This window comes from Cervus canadensis, chromosome 19 (genome assembly GCF_019320065.1).
Source record: "Cervus canadensis isolate Bull #8, Minnesota chromosome 19, ASM1932006v1, whole genome shotgun sequence".
NCBI classification, from domain to species: Eukaryota; Metazoa; Chordata; class Mammalia; order Artiodactyla; family Cervidae; genus Cervus; species Cervus canadensis.
In genome coordinates this window covers 47524579-47542166 of record NC_057404.1, presented here as the reverse complement: position 1 = coordinate 47542166, position 17588 = coordinate 47524579, and the positions used below count along the sequence as shown (strand labels likewise).

The window sequence follows — 17588 nt, the reverse complement described above, 5'->3', positions numbered from 1 at the left end:
ACCACGCGCTCCCCAACCGCACACACCTGGAAGGCTCGATTTAAAAAGTCTGTCTTTCCTAATCAGGCTCTGACTTAGGGCACCTGAGCTCCTGTCCGGCTCCGCCGCAATCCCAGTTACTACCTGCTCTGTCCCCCCGTCTTCCTTGCCTCTTTGAGGGCACATCCTCTCCCCCTCCTCCTCCGAGCGACGGTTGCACACAGACCACATACAAGCGTGTCAGGCCATTTGTTACTCACCAGCACACACTCATGATTCACCCGTCTCTCGAGTCTCGGAACAAAACGCGAGTTTTTCTTCCCTCTTCGAAAGGGAGGTGCTGGCGGTTTCCAGGACGGGCATTTGGCTTCCCCACCACAGCGCTCACTCGGGGCAGCACTCCAGCCGCCCTACCGTTTCCTTAGCGCCCTTCGGCACCGCTGATCGGGCCGCCAGCAGAACGGCTCTGAAAACTTATTCCAGACAGCGGTCTGGACGCGGACACACTGCCTCCCGGGGTATTTGTGCCGCCCCCACGCCGCAGCCTCACGGCCCCTGCACCCCAACTTCACCGAGGTCATGCGCCGGCGCACGTCCCCGCCGCCCGGGCTTTCCCTTCCCCGGCTCCGGGGGTGACTCCGATTGTGGACACCCGGCCCGCGGCCGCAGCCCGGGCGACCACTTGCCGGCTCGAAGCCGGGCGGACGGGCCAGCAAAACGCAGGGCATGTCCCTCCGCTGGGCTTTCGCGCCCGCCGAAGTTGCCCCACGCAAAGTTTTCCGGTCGCCTCCCTCGCCCCGGGCTCCGGCTTACCTGGGGCATCGGCGGCCGCGGAGGCGCCCAGCCTTGGGTTCCGGGGGTCGGCAGCAGCCGCGCGCGCCAGGGCCAGGGGCCCCTCCGGAGCATCATCCCGCCGGGCGCGGCGCTCCCGCTCCAGTCAACCGGCCATCGTCGGCGCCTTGCCGCGGGGAGCCGGCGTTCTCCGTGGGCGCAGCCTCGCCGGGCCCCCGCCTCCTGGCGCCGCGCGGCGCGGGGAGGGCTGACGGGAGGGTGTGTCCGTCTCCCCTCGGCTCGTCTTCGCGCGCACCCCGGCGCGAGGCTGTTTTCTCTCCTCCGACCAAAATTTGAACAGCGGGTGAGCGCGGGAAGGCGGGGTGGAAATAAAGCGCCAGGGAGCCGCCCTCCGCATCTCGGGTTTCGAGGGGCAGCGCGGATGCCGCGCCGGCCTCCTTGCCGCGGAAGCCCTTTCTGGAATGAAGGCGGCCGGCCCCCGTGTACCTTGCCGGCTGATTTCAAAACTCGCGAGTAAATCTGGGTCCTCGGTGCCCTAGGGGCCGTCTGCTCCATTCCAGCCCGCCGGGCGGGGAGGCATGGGGCGAGCGGAGAAGAGCCACGGCCATCTGGGAGAGACGGGGGCTCTCTGGAAGTTTCCCTCCTGGACTGAGCAGAGAGGAGGGAGAGAGCAGGTCCACCGAGCCGCCACCTCTCAGCTGGCTTTAAGGCGTTGGGCTGTGGTCGTCCCAGGCCCCAGAGGTGTTTGTGGTTCACTAAAATGGTGACCCACCCAGAGCTCTTTGGGACAGTCTTTCCCACAGCCGAAGTGGCTTCTTCTTTGAAGCACGGGATTAACTGAAGGAGGTGAAAGTTCTTAGTCTTCCCAGTGATTGGGAGATCTCAGTGTTTGACTTGGAGATATTTTGTTTGTAAAAACCACAAACCATCTAAAAGAAGCCTAGCCCAACTTTCACATGGCCTCCTTACCACGGAGTTGCTAGACAAAACACAGGATACCCAGTTAAATATGATTCTCAGATAAACAACATAGTTTTTTTTTTAGTATAGTGAAATTCGCTCAGTGGTGTCCAACTCTTTGCGACCCTCATGGACTATACAGTCCATGGAATCCTCCAGGCCAGTATACTGGAGTGGATAGCCTTTCCCTTCTCCAGGGGCTCTTCCCAACGCAAGGATCGAACGCAGGTTTCCGCCTTTGCAGGCGGATTCTTTACCTACTGAGCCACAGGGAAGCCCAGGAATACTGGAGTGGGTAGTCTATCCCTTCCCCAGCGGATCTTCCCGACCCAGGAATCAAATCCGGGTTTCCTGCATTGCAGGAGGATTCTTTACAAATTGAGCTATCAGGGAAGCCCTTTTTTAGTATAAGTATGGCCCAAATATTGCATGGGTCACACATTCTTTTTTTCTAGAGTATTTGGGACATACTTATACTAAATTGTTTATTACTTATCTGTAATTCAGATTTAACTGGGCATGCCCCATTTTTATTTGCCAAATCTGCAAGAGGCTTGAGTTAATGAATTAGTTCACAAACAATGCAACAAGTGGCAAATCTCAACTGATGACTATCTCCTTTCTTTACTGAAAAAAAAAAATGTAAGTTTCTATGATAGCAAAAACTGTGTCACCGCTTAAGGCTTATTTATATGTGTTAATGAGCATCTGCGTTTCAAAATACCATTGGTCTTCACTGAGAGTGACACATTAAACAATAAGTCCGCATGGGAAGTAATTTACTTTACCTGAGTCCTAGAAGGAAATTTGCTAGTATTTGCTAGTACTCCCAATGAGAGATTTAGTTTGTCTACTGTGAATGATGTTGCAATAAACGAGCAAGTGCAGATATGTTTTTGAGACACTTATTTCATTTCTTTTGGATATTTATCTAGTAATGGGATTGCTGGATCTGTGGTAATTCTATTTTCATTTTTTGAGGAAACTCATACTGATTTCCATAATGGCTGTGCCAATTTACATTCCCACCAGCAGTATACAAGGGTTCCCTTTTCTCCAGTAGCCTAGATATAGAAACAATTCAAGGGGTCCAAGGGATGACCGGACAAAGAAAATTATATATAGATGACATACATATATTCATAATGGGATATTAGTCACCCATAAAATAGAAGGAAATCCTGCCATATGGACAGTATAGATAAATGGAGAGAACATTATGCTAAATGAGATGTCAAAGAAAGACAAATACTATATGATCTCACTAATATATGGAACCTAAAAAAGTTAAATCCACAGAACCAGAGTAGAACAGTAGTTTCCAGGGACTGTAAGATGGGGAAAATGGGGAGATGTTGGTCAAAAATTACTTTCAGTTATAATATGAATAAGTTCTGATGATCTAATGTACAGTGCGGTGACTATAGTTAGTAGTACTTGAAATTTGCTAAGAATAGTTCTTAACTGGACTAACCACACCAAAAAAAAAGTAACTTTATGAGGTGATGAATGTGCTAATCAATTTGATTGTGGTTATCATTCACAATGTATACAGATATCAAACCATCACTTTGTTCAAGTTAAATATATACACTTTTTATTTGTCAGTTAATTATACCTCAGTAGAGCTGGGGATGGGGAGGAACAAAAAAAGAAGAATTTTATTTGGAGGGAAATGGAGAAGAGGAGAAAATGTTCATTTTGAGCACAGACTCTGCTGCTATATCACTGTAATACTCTTTTTTTCTACAGGTTTTTTGGGGCTACATCCCTTCAGTTGCCTTTTTATGGGACAACAATTTTGTAATATTTTCTCTGGAGAAAATAGAAAAGATAATTGTCTTCTCTCTAGCACATTAATTTGTTTTTACGTATCATTAATAGTTTAGAAAAGTCTTTAAGCGTTACAATTCACTATTGGTAATGTCATGAAAATTCTTATTATTGTTCATCAATTTGGAAAAGTTTCAGTCAAGTGTTTTTCATACCTGAGCTGTAACAGTTGGAGGTATAGTTCACAGACTAGCTTCTGAGTCCATTGATTCCAAGCATCATTTCTTTTTTACTAGCCACATACAATGGTCATTTGGCACTGCAGGGAACATTCACAATTCAATGCAATCTCTGGCCCTGCACTTTTGTCACAACAGTAGGGGAAAGTATTCTTGGAAGCCATTCCTACAAGGGTATGGTTAATGATATTTAATAGTATTTGGAAAGGATGATGAGCCACATACAATTATCCCCCTAAACCCAAACTAAATGTATTTCCAACTCAGGTTTTGTTGGATGGCCATGGCCACTCAGCCCCCTGACTCAAGGGAACATACGACAGAAGGGTGATTGGATAGGAGAGCGACAGTGGTCTTAACTGTTTCCAGTTAAAATATCTTACAAATATTAAGAAACATATCACCAAGCGAATGCATCACTAGGGCTTGCCCCCCACGGGGGGACTTGGGAAGGGCTTATACAAGTAAGGACCCCTGAAGTTTAAGCTAAATCAAGTTTGCTGACACCCTAGTCCTCAAAAGGGGGTCCCCTGGTGGCTCAGTGGTAAAGAAATCCACCTGCAATTCAGGAGACACAAGAGAGGTGGGTTTAATCCCTGGGTTGAGAAGATCCCCTGGAGAGAGCAATGGCTACCCACTCCAGTGTTCTTGCCTGGAGAATCCCATGGACAGAGGAGCTTGGCGGGCTGCAGTCCATGAGGTCACAAAGAGTTGGACACGACTGAGCGACTAACTTTTAAGTCCTCAAAACATGCTATTACTCCAAACCATTCCATAGCACTTAGCACCTGCGTAGTTTGTAGAACTTGTCACACTATTTAGTTATGCTCATATCTGGCTCTCCAGCTAGATTACAAATGCAGGGGCAGGTGCTGCGTCAGAGTGCCTAGCACAAGACCTGCTTTAAATTAGACACTCAATCAGCCAGGAACAGATGAAACTGCTAAAGTGCAGGAAGATAAATTGCAATAACTTAAGACAGATGCCATGGAGGGAAGGTTTGGGTCCTATGGATAACAATATTCAGAGAAGGAAGTGCCCTGCAAGTGCTGGAGGGTGAGGACTAGAGACCTCAGAACTAACGATGGGTAAGACAGGTACAGGAAGGACCTTTAAAGCCACCAAGGTGATTCTATTTATCTAAGATGTCCGGAAAGGGAAAATTCATGGAGATGGAAAGTAGATTAGTAGTTGCCTGGAGCTGAAGGTATAATTGGGAGTGAGGCAAATAAATGAGCATGAGGAATATTTTTGGGGTGCTGGAAATGACCTAAGTTGGATTGTGGTTATCGTTGTGTAAGCCTTTAAATTTGCTAATAATCATCTGTACACTTTTGAGTGAAATTTATGATATGTAAATGATAGCAATAAAGCTGTTTAAGGTTTGTTTTTTTTTTTTTTCTGAAAAAGGCAAACTAAGATTCAATGCGAAGAGGTTGTAAAGTGTCAGTAATGTTAATGAACTAGCTGTGAGTAATTATTCGGTCTCACCAAGATTCCCGCACATGGTGGTGAATTGTGTTGTGCCCACGACCCACTGTGAGGATAGAGCAGCCCTGGAGCCTGTCTATCTGCATTGTCCAGAGCTCTCACTTTGCTGGCTCCCCAAGTTACTAGTTACTGTGTGGCCAGTAAAAAGAAGCAACATGCAAAATGAATGCCCAGACACCAGCCTGTGGAATATTCTTTGAATATTACAGCTCACATATGAAAAACACTTTAAGAATTGACATGACATTATCAGTGCTGAGTTATAAAGTTCAGAGACACTTTTCTAAACGAAAATGATGTAAGACAAAACAGCATGCTAGAGAAGTTGCTCTTTTCTAATTCTCTCTATAGAAAATATTACAAAATTGTTGCCCTAGGAAAAGGCAATTATAGGAAACATAGACAAAAAACTGTCATGGGAAAAAAGGGTATTACAGTGATGTAAGTAGCAACTAATTTTTAAAAATTTATTGTGGCAGGAGTTGTGCTTTTAAAAAGTTTGTTATATATCACTGATTTTCTCACTCTTAAGTATTCATTTAGGTCATACCTGAATAGTCTAGTGGTTACCCCTATTTTCTTCAATTTAAGTCTGAATTTGGCAATAAGGAGTTCATGATCTGAGCCACAGTCAGCTCCCAGTCTTGTTTTTGCTGACTGTATAGAGCTTCTCTATCTTTGGCTGCAAAGAATATAATCAATCTGATTTCAGTGTCGACCATCTGGTGATGTCCATGTGTAGAGTCTTCTCTTGTGTTGTTGGAAGAGGGTGTTTGCTATGACCATTGTGTTCTCTTGGCAAAACTCTATTAGCCTTTGCCCTGCTTCATTCCATACTCCAAGGCCAAATTTGCCAGTTACTGCAGGTGTTTCTTGACTTCCTATTTTTGTATTCCAGTCCCCTATAGTGAAAAGGACATTTTTTTGGGTGCTAAGTCTGAAAGGTCTTATAGGTCTTCATAGAACTATTCAACTTCAGCTTCTTCAGCATTACTGGTTGGGGCATAGGCTTTGATTACTGTGATACTGAATGGTTTGCCTTGGAAACGAATAGAGATCATTCTGTCACTTTGGAGACTGCATCCAAGTACTGCATTTTGGACTCTTTCGTTGACCATGATGGCTACTCCATTTCTTCTAAGGGATTCCTGCCCACAGTAGTAGATATAGTGGTCATCTGAGTTAAATTCACCCATTCCAGTCCATTTTAGTTCACTGATTCCTAGAATGTTAATGTTCACTCTTGCCATTTCCTATTTGACCACTTCCGATTTGCCTTGATTCATGGACCTAACATTCCAGGTTCCTATGCAATATTGCTCTTTAGCATCGGACCTTGCTTCTATCACCAGTCCCATTCACAACTGGGTGCTGTTTTTGCTTTGGCTCCAGCCCGTCATTCTTTCTGGAGTTATTTCTCCACTGATCTCCAGTAGCATATTGGGCACCTACCGACCTGGGGAGTTCATCTTTTAGTGTCCTGTCTTTTTGCCTTTTCATACTGTTCATGGGGTTCTCGAGGCAAGAATACTGAAGTGGTTTGCCATTCCCTTCTCCAGTGGACCACATTCTGTCAGACCTCTCCACCATGACCCGTCTGTCTTGGGTGGCCCTCCATGGCATGGCTTAGTTTCATTGAGTTAGACAAGACTGTGGTCCTGTGATCAGATTGGCTAGTTTTCTGTGAATATGGTTTTAGGGTGCCTGCCCCCTGATGTCCTCTTGCAACACCTACCGTCTTACTTGGGTTTCCCTTACCTTGGACGAGGGGTATCTCCTCACGGCCGCCCCTCCTGACCCTGAATGTGGAGTAGCACCTCTCAGCCCTCCTGCGCCCGCACAGCCGCCGCTCCTTGGACGTGGGGTAGCTCCCCTGGGCCGCCGCCCCGACCCTTTATGATTACACAGTGGAAGTGAGGAATAGATTTAAGGGACTAGATCTGATAGACAGAGTGCCTGATGAACTATGGACGGAGGTTCGTGACATAGTACAGGAGACAGGGATTAAGACCATCCCCATGGAAAAGAAATGCAAAAAAGCAAAATGGCTGTCTGAGGAGGCCTTACAAATAGCTTTGAAAAGAAGAGAAGCCAAAAGCAAAGAAGAAAAGGAAAGATATTCCCATCTGAATGCAGAGTTCCAAAGAATAGCAAGGAGAGATAAGAAAGCCTTCCTCAGTGATCAATGCAAAGAAATACAGTAAAACAACACAATGGGAAAGACTAGAAATCTCTTCAAGAAAATCAGAGATACCAAGGGAACATTTCATGCAAAGACGGGCACAATGAAGGACAGAAATGGTATGGACCTAACAGAAGCAGAAGACATTAAGAAGAGGCGGCAAGAATACACAGAAGAACTGTACAAAAAAGATCTTCATGACCCAGATAATCATGATGGTGTGGTCACTCACCTAGAGCCAGACATCCTGGAATATGAAGTCAAGTGGGCCTTAGAAAGCATCACTATGGACAAAGCTAGTGGAGGTGATGGAATTCCAGTTGAGCTATTTCAAATCCTGAAAGATAATGCTGTGAAAGTGCTGCACTCAATATGCCAGTAAATTTGGAAAACTCCGTAGTGGCCACAGGACTGCAAAAGGCAAGTTTTCATTCCATTCCCAAAGAAAGGCAATGCCAAAGAATGCTTGAACTACCACACAATTGCACTCATCTCACACGCTAGTAAAGTCATGCTCAAAATTCTCCAAGCCAGGCTCCAGCAATACGTGAACCGTGAACTTCCAGATGTTCAAGTTGGTTTTAGAAAAGGCAGAGGAATGAGAGATCAAATTGCCAGCATCTGCTGGATCATAGAAAAAGCAAGAGAGCTCCAGAAAAACATCTATTTCTGCTTTATCGACTATGCCAAAGCCTTTGACTGTGTTGATCACAATAAACTGTAGAAAATTCTTAAAGAGATGGGCATACCAGACCATCTGACCTGTCTCTTGAGAAACGTGTATGCAGGTCAGGAAGCAATGGTTAGAACTGGACATGGAACAACAGACTGGTTCCAAATAGGAAAAGGAGTACGTCAAGGCTGTATATTGTCACCCTGCTTATTTAACTTATATGCAGAGTACATCATGAGAAATGCTGGGCTGGAGGAAGCACAAGCTGGAATCAAGATTGCCGGGAGAAATATCAATAATCTCAGATATGCAGAGGATGCCACCCTGATGGCAGAAAGTGAAGAGGAACTAAAAAACCTCTTGATGAAAGTGAAAGAGGAGAGTGAAAAAGTTGGCTTAAAGCTCAACATTCAGAAAACTAAGATCATGGCATCTGGTCCCATCACTTCATGGCAAATAGATGGGGAGACAGTGGAAACAGTGTCAGACTTTAATTTTTTGGGCTCCAAAATCACTGCAGATGGTGATTGCAGCCATGAAATTAAAAGACGCTTACTCCTTGGAAGGAAAGTTATGACCAACCTGGATAGCATATTAAAAAGCAGAGACATTACTTTGCCAACAAAGGTCCGTCTAGTCAAGGCTATGGTTTATCCAGTGGTCATGTATGGATGTGAGAGTTGTACTTAAAGAAAGCCAAGCACCAAAGAATTGATGCTTTTGAATGTGGTGTTGGAGAAGACTCTTGAGAGTCCCTTGGACTGCAAAGAGATCCAATCAGTCCATCCTAAAGGAGGTCAGTCCCGGGTGGTCATTGGAAGGACTGATGCTGAAGCTGAAACTCCAATACTTTGGCCACCTCATGAGAAGAGTTGACTCATTGGAAAAGACCCTGATGCTGGGAGGGATTGGGGGCAGGAGGAGAAGGGGACGACAGAGGATGAGATGGCTGGATGGCATCACCAACTCGATGGACATGAGTTTGAGTAAACTCCGGGAGTTGGTGATGGACAGGGAGGCCTGGTGTGCTGCGATTCACGGGGTTGCAAAGAGTTGGACATGACTGAGCGACTGAACTGAACGGAACTAAGTATTCATTACCATGCCAACTTTGCATTCCTAGTTTTTTAGTATTTTTCTTAAAGAAGTTCTCCCAAATTATATAACCTCAGGCTCCACAAAACTTGGATCTGCCTCTGTGGGTCAGGCATAAGCATTCTGTTACCTTGTTTAGTCATTATAAAAACCTTATGGGATTCCTGTTATTAGATACCCATTACAGGCAAAGAAACTAGCTAATAGGTTAAACAACTTAAAGTCATATAGTCAGAATTCAGGCTTCCCTTATGGCTCAGCTGGTAAAGAATCCACCTGCAATGCAGAAGACCTGGATTCGATCCCTGGTTTGGGAAGATCCCCTGGAGAAGGGCATGGCAACCCACTCCAGTATGCTTGCCTGGAGAATCCCCATGGGCAGAGAAGCCTGGCGGGCTACAGTCCATGGGGTCGCCAAGAGTCGGACACGACTGAGTGACTAAGCACACACACAGTCAGAATTCAAGCCTAGAACTGTGTAACTAGACACCATGGTTTCCACTCCAAGACCCCAAGATAACCTTGACCTTACATTGCCTGTCTTCTGACATCACTTAACCACCGACCTTCTCATAGCTATAGCTGGGATCAGTGTGTGAGGTCAATCAATTGCAGAGTCAAATCCTTTCTTTATTTAACATTTTGATATTCTGTTTGTGGACTTTTTCCATTAATTTTGATTTTAAAAATATTACATTAAAATGTTATCTCAATGGCTGAATTTTGTGATGTATTTGGTGCCCCAGACAAGTGCTTCAGTTGCCTCAACCTACTTTTAGCCTGGTGTCACACGCTGAATGAAGATGTGAACATCCGCTTTATGCTTTAACTTCTAATGAAGGCAGTACCCAAATTTCATCCATTGACTTTCATACAATCTGTCTTCGCAGATTCACTTACGTCCTCAAACTGCCATTTGAAAACTCAGTTCTTCACAAATAAGTTGACCAATAATATTGGATTATCTATTGATGGGACCGCTTGCCAGCCACTGGCAAAGGAGTTAGCTTTGGTCAAGGTGGAAGGAAAGTTTATTTCCACCGAAAGTTTTGTATTTATGTCACCTGGTCTTGTAAAATCCTCTGAACAGAGCAACTTCACCACATCCTCTGCAGATGCTAGCAGCACCGGCTTGCAGCGCGGACTGGCAGACTGTCAGATCCTTGAGACTAGATCTCCTCCCCTTGGAGGCCTCCACACTGCGTGAATTCTAGTAGTGACCTGAGAAGAATATTCCTCTTCCCTATTCTGCCTCCAGGCCCAAGGCTTTGGCTTTCATTTTTAACAGTTAGAGTCACAAAGAACTTTGTGCCCAATAAGAATACATATTATTTTCAAACTCATATGGGAGATTCACAACGTAATGATCATAATTGAGGCCTCAGAGGAAATCTCAAAAAAAAATGTTTTTAACTTGCAAACATATAAGCTGTTTATGAAATTAGAAATTAACAAAAAGATAAAGCATCATTACCACTGGAATTTGAATAACAAACTTATAAATAAATATTCATAGATTAAGTGAAAATAAGTAGAAGTTGAGAGCTATTTTTAAACTATATAGCAATTAAAACCTTCATTTTTCAGGAAAATGTATAGTCTTAAATGCATTTATTAGAAAACAAGAAAGTCTGAAAGTAAGCTCACAACCTAAGAAGCTATAAAAACAGCAGCAAAAATAAACCTATAGGATGTAGTGGGAAGAAAATGATAAAGGTAAAATCAGAAAAGGAATCAAACTTCCTGTTTGTTCTAAAGCAACCTCTCTCAGAAATAGTCAGTCAATAAAATCAAAAGTTGTTTCTTTTTTTAAAGGCACCAAGAATCGGGTGGAGAGGGAGGTGGGAGGGGGGATCGGGATTGGGAATACATGTAAATCCATGGCTGATTCATATCAATGTATGACAAAACCCACTGGAAAAAAAAAAATAATAATAAAAAAAAAATAAAAAAAAAATAAAAAGAAAGGGGAAAAAAAAATAAATAAATAAAGGCACCAAGTCTGACAAACCTGAAACAAGAATGATTAAGACAAAGAAGGTATACCTTTATTCCATAAACATAACAGAAAGGATATAAAAAGTAGCCCCAAATAATTGCTTGTATCAATCAAGTTAAAACTATAAAAACTAAACTTGGCTCAACAAAGAGAACCTGAAGAGATCAACGGTCATAGATGGTAACAGTGGTTAATAATATACCTGGAAAAATGCCCCAAGCCCAGAGATTACTGAGCAAGTTCAACCAAAAGTTCCAGAATAAATAATACCTATCTTACATACCTAGACTTTAGGTAACTTCTTTACAAATGGTTCCAAAACCTCAAAACAGATGGGAAGCTAATCCAATTCATTTAACAAAACTAGCATAATGCTGATATCAAAATTAAACACGTACACACTGTAAAAAGCAAGTCACAGACCAGTCTTCTCAAGTGAAAAAAAGATCCTAAATGAAGTGTTAGCAAGTGGAACCCAGTAGTATAATAAAAGAACGATCAAGTAAAAATTCATCCAAGCTGCCAAGGTCAGGTCCCAAATTTCACATGGTCTTAATCCAAATACGGCCCATCTAAACCAGGCTTGGGGGCTATTTGTTCAAAAATCGTTCACTGTGTCCACCTTTCCTTTCTTCAGCCTCCTATGGTAGGCTGGCTAGACATCATCTTTTGGGGTCAGATCACATCAACCCTCTGTTCAATGCCCTTTGAAAGCTTTAAGCTTTGATCTTTCTTGCTTAAACATTGAATTCTTTCATCTTTCTGTCTCCCTGTTATTCTTAACTCTAAAAATTACTTATCAGTTTCTGATAATAGGAGACAGTCTAGAGGTACCTTTTATTCTAGTAAAATTACTCAGGTTTCAATAGGAAGCACATACTAACAGGCCTTTCCTGTTGTTACTATGCAAATCATAAAACATTAAGTCCCAAAGGAGAATTTGAAATTGAAATACAGAAAAAATTTCTGTAAAATTTTCATTAAAATTTCCAAACTGGAACTTTCTAAACTGGTACCAGCTTTCCAAGCTGGTACAATGTTTCATAGCTTTTCCAAGGGTCATTCTGAAATTCCTCCATTGTAAGAAAGGCTTATATGTGAGTTGGGAGTACTAAAAAGACTGATTTAAAGTAAATTTCTACGTAATAAAGAACTGAAACATGAAAATTGTTTATTATTTATTTCTAAAGAGAACATGAATTAATATTATAAAGTCATTGCCTACTAATTTTGAGAGAATCTAATAATTATTTTGCACTTACCTTAATTCTATTTACAAATTACTTAAATTCGTACATATGTACCAGCTACATCATCAGCAAAGTTTACAAGCAAGGCAGAAGTGCAGGTTACACATATTTCTGTTTTAACAATGACAGTATAATCATTTTATATGTACCCAAAATGCATTTTAAAATCTAGTTTTAGAAACTTATAGTGTAAATCTAAGCATATGCATCTCTACACACTAATCTAATAATCAACAAATTAGTTGGCTAATAAATTAGTTGGCTCACCTAGAGCCAGACATCCTAGAATGTGAAGTCAAGTGGGCCTTAGGAAGCATCACTACGAACAAAGCTAGTGGAGGTGATGGAATTCCAGTTGAGCTATTTCAAATCCTGAAAGATGCTGTGAAAGTGCTGCACTCAATATGTCAGCAAATTTGGAAAACTCAGCAGTGGCCACAGGACTGGAAAAGGCAAGTTTTCATTCCATTCCCAAAGAAAGGCAATGCCAAAGAATGCTTGAACTACCACACAATTGCACTCATCTCACACGCTAGTAAAGTCATGCTCAAAATTCTCCAAGTCAGGCTCTAGCAATACGTGAACCGTGAACTTCCAGCTGTTCAAGTTGGTTTTAGAAAAGGCAGAGGAACGAGAGATCAAATTGCCAACATCCACTGGATCATAGAAAAAGCAAGAGAGTTCCAGAAAAACATCTATTTCTACTTTATTGACTACGCCAAAGCCTTTGACTGTGTTGATCACAATAAACTGTAGAAAATTCTTAAAGAGATGGGAATACCAGACCATATGACCTGCCTCTTAAGAAACCTGTATGCAGGTCAGGAAGCAACATTTAGAACTGGACATGGAACAACAGACTGGTTCCAAATAGGAAAAGGAGTACATCAAGTCTGTATATTGTCACCCTGCTTATTTAACTTATATGCAGAGTACATCATGAGAAACGCTGGGCTGGAAGAAGCACAAGCTGGAATCAAGATTGCCGGGAGAAATATCAATAACCCCAGATATGCAGAGGACACCACCTCTGATGGCAGACAGTGAAGACGAACTAAAAAACCTCTTGATGAAAGTGAAGGAGAGTGAAAACATTCGCTTAAAGCTCAACATTCAGAAAACTAAGATCATGGCATCTGGTCCCATCACTTCATGGCAAATAGATGGGGAGACAGTGGAAACAGTGTCAGACTTTATCTTTTGGGGCTCCAAAATCACTGCAGATGGTGATTGCAGCCATGAAATTAAAAGACGCTTACTCCTTGGAAGGAAAGTTATGACCAACCTGGATAGCATATTAAAAAGCAGAGACATTACTTTGCCAACAAAGGTCCATCTGGTCAAGGCTATGTTATCCAGTGGTCTTGTATGGATGTGAGAGTTGGACTGTGAAGAAAGGTGAGCACCGAAAAATTGATGCTTTTGAACTGTGGTGTTGGAGAAGACTCTTGAGAGTCCCTTGGACTGCAAGGAGATCCAACCCGTCCATCCTAAAGGAGATCAGTTCTGGGTGTTCTTTGGAAGGACTGATGTTGAAGCTCAAACTCCAATACTTTGGCCACCTCATGCGAAGAGCTGACTCATTTGAAAAGACCCTAATGCTGGGAAGGATTAGGGGCAGGAGGAGAAGGGGACGACAGAGGATGAGATGGCTGGATGGCATGACCGAATCGATGGACATGAGTTTGGGTAACCTCCGGGAGTTGGTGATGAACAGGGAAGCCTGGCATGCTGCGATTCATGGGGTCGCAAAGAGTCGGACACGACTGAGCAACTGAACTGAACTGAACTGAGTTGGCTAGTAAGCTACAATAATACATACCTGAAAAGCAGAAACAGCGATAGCAGCCATGAGCACCTCTGAGCAGTGATGACACTGTCATAAAAGCTGGCCCGTCACTGACTGCAGGGCAGTTTCTGCCAATTGTCTGCCAGGCCATTGACCCACAAGCTGGAAAGTCTCACACCCACTCACTCCCCTATCCTTGGATTCTGCTTTCTGCTTGCCTTCCCTACTGCCAGAAGCTGCTCCAAGGATCTAGCCTTGAAATAGAAATGTGGTCTTGAGGATACATGACGATGGCCACCCAAGACAAGCCATGTAATTCCTTTGTTTATGAAACCGGCCACCCACCCGTCTGGAGCGGCCACCTCTTTCTTTGGCCTCTCCTTGTCCTCTGCATGTGTGGGGGCATGTTGCAGATTTTACCCAAGAAGCTTCTGAGGAGGTTGCAACCCAGAATCTGTATATGTGCACTTTGGGGAGTTTTTGCAAAATTACAAACTTGCCCAGGAACCAGGTTTCTTAGGAGAACAGAAGTAAAGTGTCGATTAATCTCTAATAAAAACTGATTTTCACTTGACTACAAATTTAGCAATCTTCAGCAAACTCATTTGGTGGGTTGTTGGTAAGCAATGCTTTTTTGGCCCCAAAATTGAAATGAAAATCTACAAAACTGTGCCTTGTTAACTAATGGGAACTAAAGTAAGGGCTTTCATTTTTGGCTCCGCCCAACATGCATGAGAAGGCAATGGGTTGAGAGCCTCTGTGTCCCCTAATCACAGCTCACTTCTCTGCCTCTCGGAGGTATCCTAAGAAGGCAGAGGAGGAGGATGCCCAGTTTTCTGGTTGACACAGATCCCATCTCTGAATTTAGAGATAAGAGATGAGTGATTCATGAAGTATCTATCATTTTTATTTTTCAGGAGGTCTTTGTTTCATGTGCCAAAGATTTAAGTGTTTTTTTTTGTTTGTTTGTTTTAAACTGTCTTCAGTAATTAGATTCCACCTAAATAATATCTGCAGTGTTGCTTTCAATCTCATTAATTTTCATGTTTTTTGGCCTTTAAAAGTATTTTCAGTGTCTTCAAAAGTTACTTTGAACAAAGGAATCATGGTTTTCTTAACACTTTGCTATTAATGATATATGCATTTCATAGCCTCACAGGTTGACTACAACAGATTCATATCTATAAACAGCTTTCAAGTAGTTTTTAGCACACAAATATACATTAATGTATAAACGAAAAATAGAATTCTTTTTCCATCAATGCACTCGATTTGTGCTAGGATATATTCCTTAAGAGTAGTGTGTCAACTATAAATCAAATTGTATGTTCCTATTAAACAATGACTCTAATAGAAGATTAGCAGATTTTCACATTACCTGGGATACCCCTAAACTGTTCACTTTAATGACAGTTTCAGTTAGTTGAAAAGGGGCTCAGAGAACTCCTGGTGAGCATGCCCCTTTCTCTCATCACTCCCCACCTCAGAAAACAAAGGGCCAGAGACTTGTCCCATAGGAGGGAGTGAGGATGATAGATAATCTATCTACAGCCCATTAAGATCAACCTCCTCACACTGTTCCCACTGATGTCAATCTCCATTCTCTAACTGAAGTCTGGCTGCCTTTAGAGAACAAGGCTTTTCAGTGTGGCTCTTGTTGACCTCAAACCCCAGGTAAGCATCTCTCCGCGCATTTGTAGACATCTAGATTAAACTTCCCCAAATCTCAATTTCAAGCATCCCATATCCTGACTGCCACTTCCTGTCTTTCCAGTTCATTCCCTCTGGTCTCCACACCCTGACAGCTCTCTGACCTCAACAGGAGCTTCAGACTACTAAGCCCTTCTCTATCTACTACCACTACTAAGCTCTTCTCAATCTATCGCTCGGTGTGCATCCCTTCCACTGGAATGACAGAGTAGCTTCCTTGTATACACCCACAGTTCCCCTGCTCTTCTGCTCTAACTTAAATCCAATTTTCCACCAAGCAGGAAATCCGGCTAGAAGGAAGAGGCATGCTAACTGGTTTACGTTCATGCTGCCTGACAACCCTACTTCAAGCCACTGGTCAATCCATCTCTTACTCTTCCTAGGCGACTATTTCTTGGGATTCCAACACTCTTTACCCTTTCTCAACTGGTAACTCTAAGTGCTTCTATTATTTAATAGGGAAAACCAGAGTGACCAAAGGCTAACTTCCACATTTACCTACTGTAAAGATTCACCCCCTGGATGCCTCTCCTTCCAGCCAGCCACATGGCTCTCTTCAATGGTCACCTTTTCAGAAGGGCCTTCCCTAGTTACTGTTAAAACCAGCATTCTTGATACTTTTTCTGCCTTATTTTTCTCCCTTGCATTTCCCACACCTGACATACAAACATGCTGTCTTTTCCCCAGCCTCCACACACTCACTCAGGAGTGTAAGCACTGTGAAATCGGGATTTTCTGTGTTTTGAGCTAGACCAATATCTAGCAAGTATTAAGTGCTAATAAATACCTATTAAATGAGGAACAAACTATCCAAAGACAAAAATATTTAGAAACATGATACTTCATATTATATAATTACAGTATATAGCTGCCCTGGGAACACTGCAGCTCCTCCTAATTCAGTAAGATTCTCTCCTGCTGCAGGCCACAGGGCACAGGGACACATACAGTGCTGGGGTGGGCTGGGCTGGGAGTAGGTGGTGGGTGGGTAGAACATTTGCCTTCTACTATCAGCTCTGTCACTAATTAGTAATGTCATTTAGGGTGAGTCATTTAACCTCTCATTTCCAGCAGGGAATCTAAGAGACTACTTTTATTTTTATCCAAAGAAAAGAGATCCAACAAGTGCAAAACCACTCATCACACACATCAAGAGCCTTTTCCCTTCCAAAGTTCATCAGTAGGACTTTTATAGTGTTTATAATAAAAGTTTATTCTACAACCTAATGGATCATTAACAGTTTTTATAGTAAATAAATGTTAATAAATGAAAGATATTTAAAAATCAGAATTAAGATTGCTCTCAAAGTTCCAGATGGTAATCTTAAAAGTCAATTAAATAGGATAGTCACATGTTATAAAAATTTTGCTATGAATGTGTAAGAAAAAAAAATGCCTAATTTAACCAAGAAAGACAAATTAAGCTTATGATTAGTCAACAGTCATATATATTTTGAAAGTAGGGTTTGTTTTCTGAATACAAACAGAATAAGTACTTTGTAATGTCCACAAATTAATGAAAACATATTCACATATATTACTGGTTGAAATACAGTATCACTGCATTTCCTTGAGCAGTAAATCCAACACATCCTAGATGTAAGAATACCACCAATTCTCCCCAACCATAAACACACAAAACACCAAGCCATATTG

General features: G+C 42.6%; 1 protein-coding gene across 1 annotated transcript in view; it reads right to left on the bottom strand.

The window, feature by feature from the left end:
* The window catches only part of MCUB (mitochondrial calcium uniporter dominant negative subunit beta), a 95580-nt gene extending 94082 nt beyond the window's left edge, over positions 1 to 1498 (bottom strand). Inside the window, exon 1 of the mRNA XM_043438258.1 lies at positions 793 to 1498. Within this exon, the coding sequence (XP_043294193.1) occupies positions 793 to 1326 (534 nt within the window). The 5' untranslated portion in view covers positions 1327 to 1498. The remainder of the gene's footprint in view (positions 1 to 792) is intronic.
* Positions 1499 to 17588: the final 16090 nt, after the last annotated feature.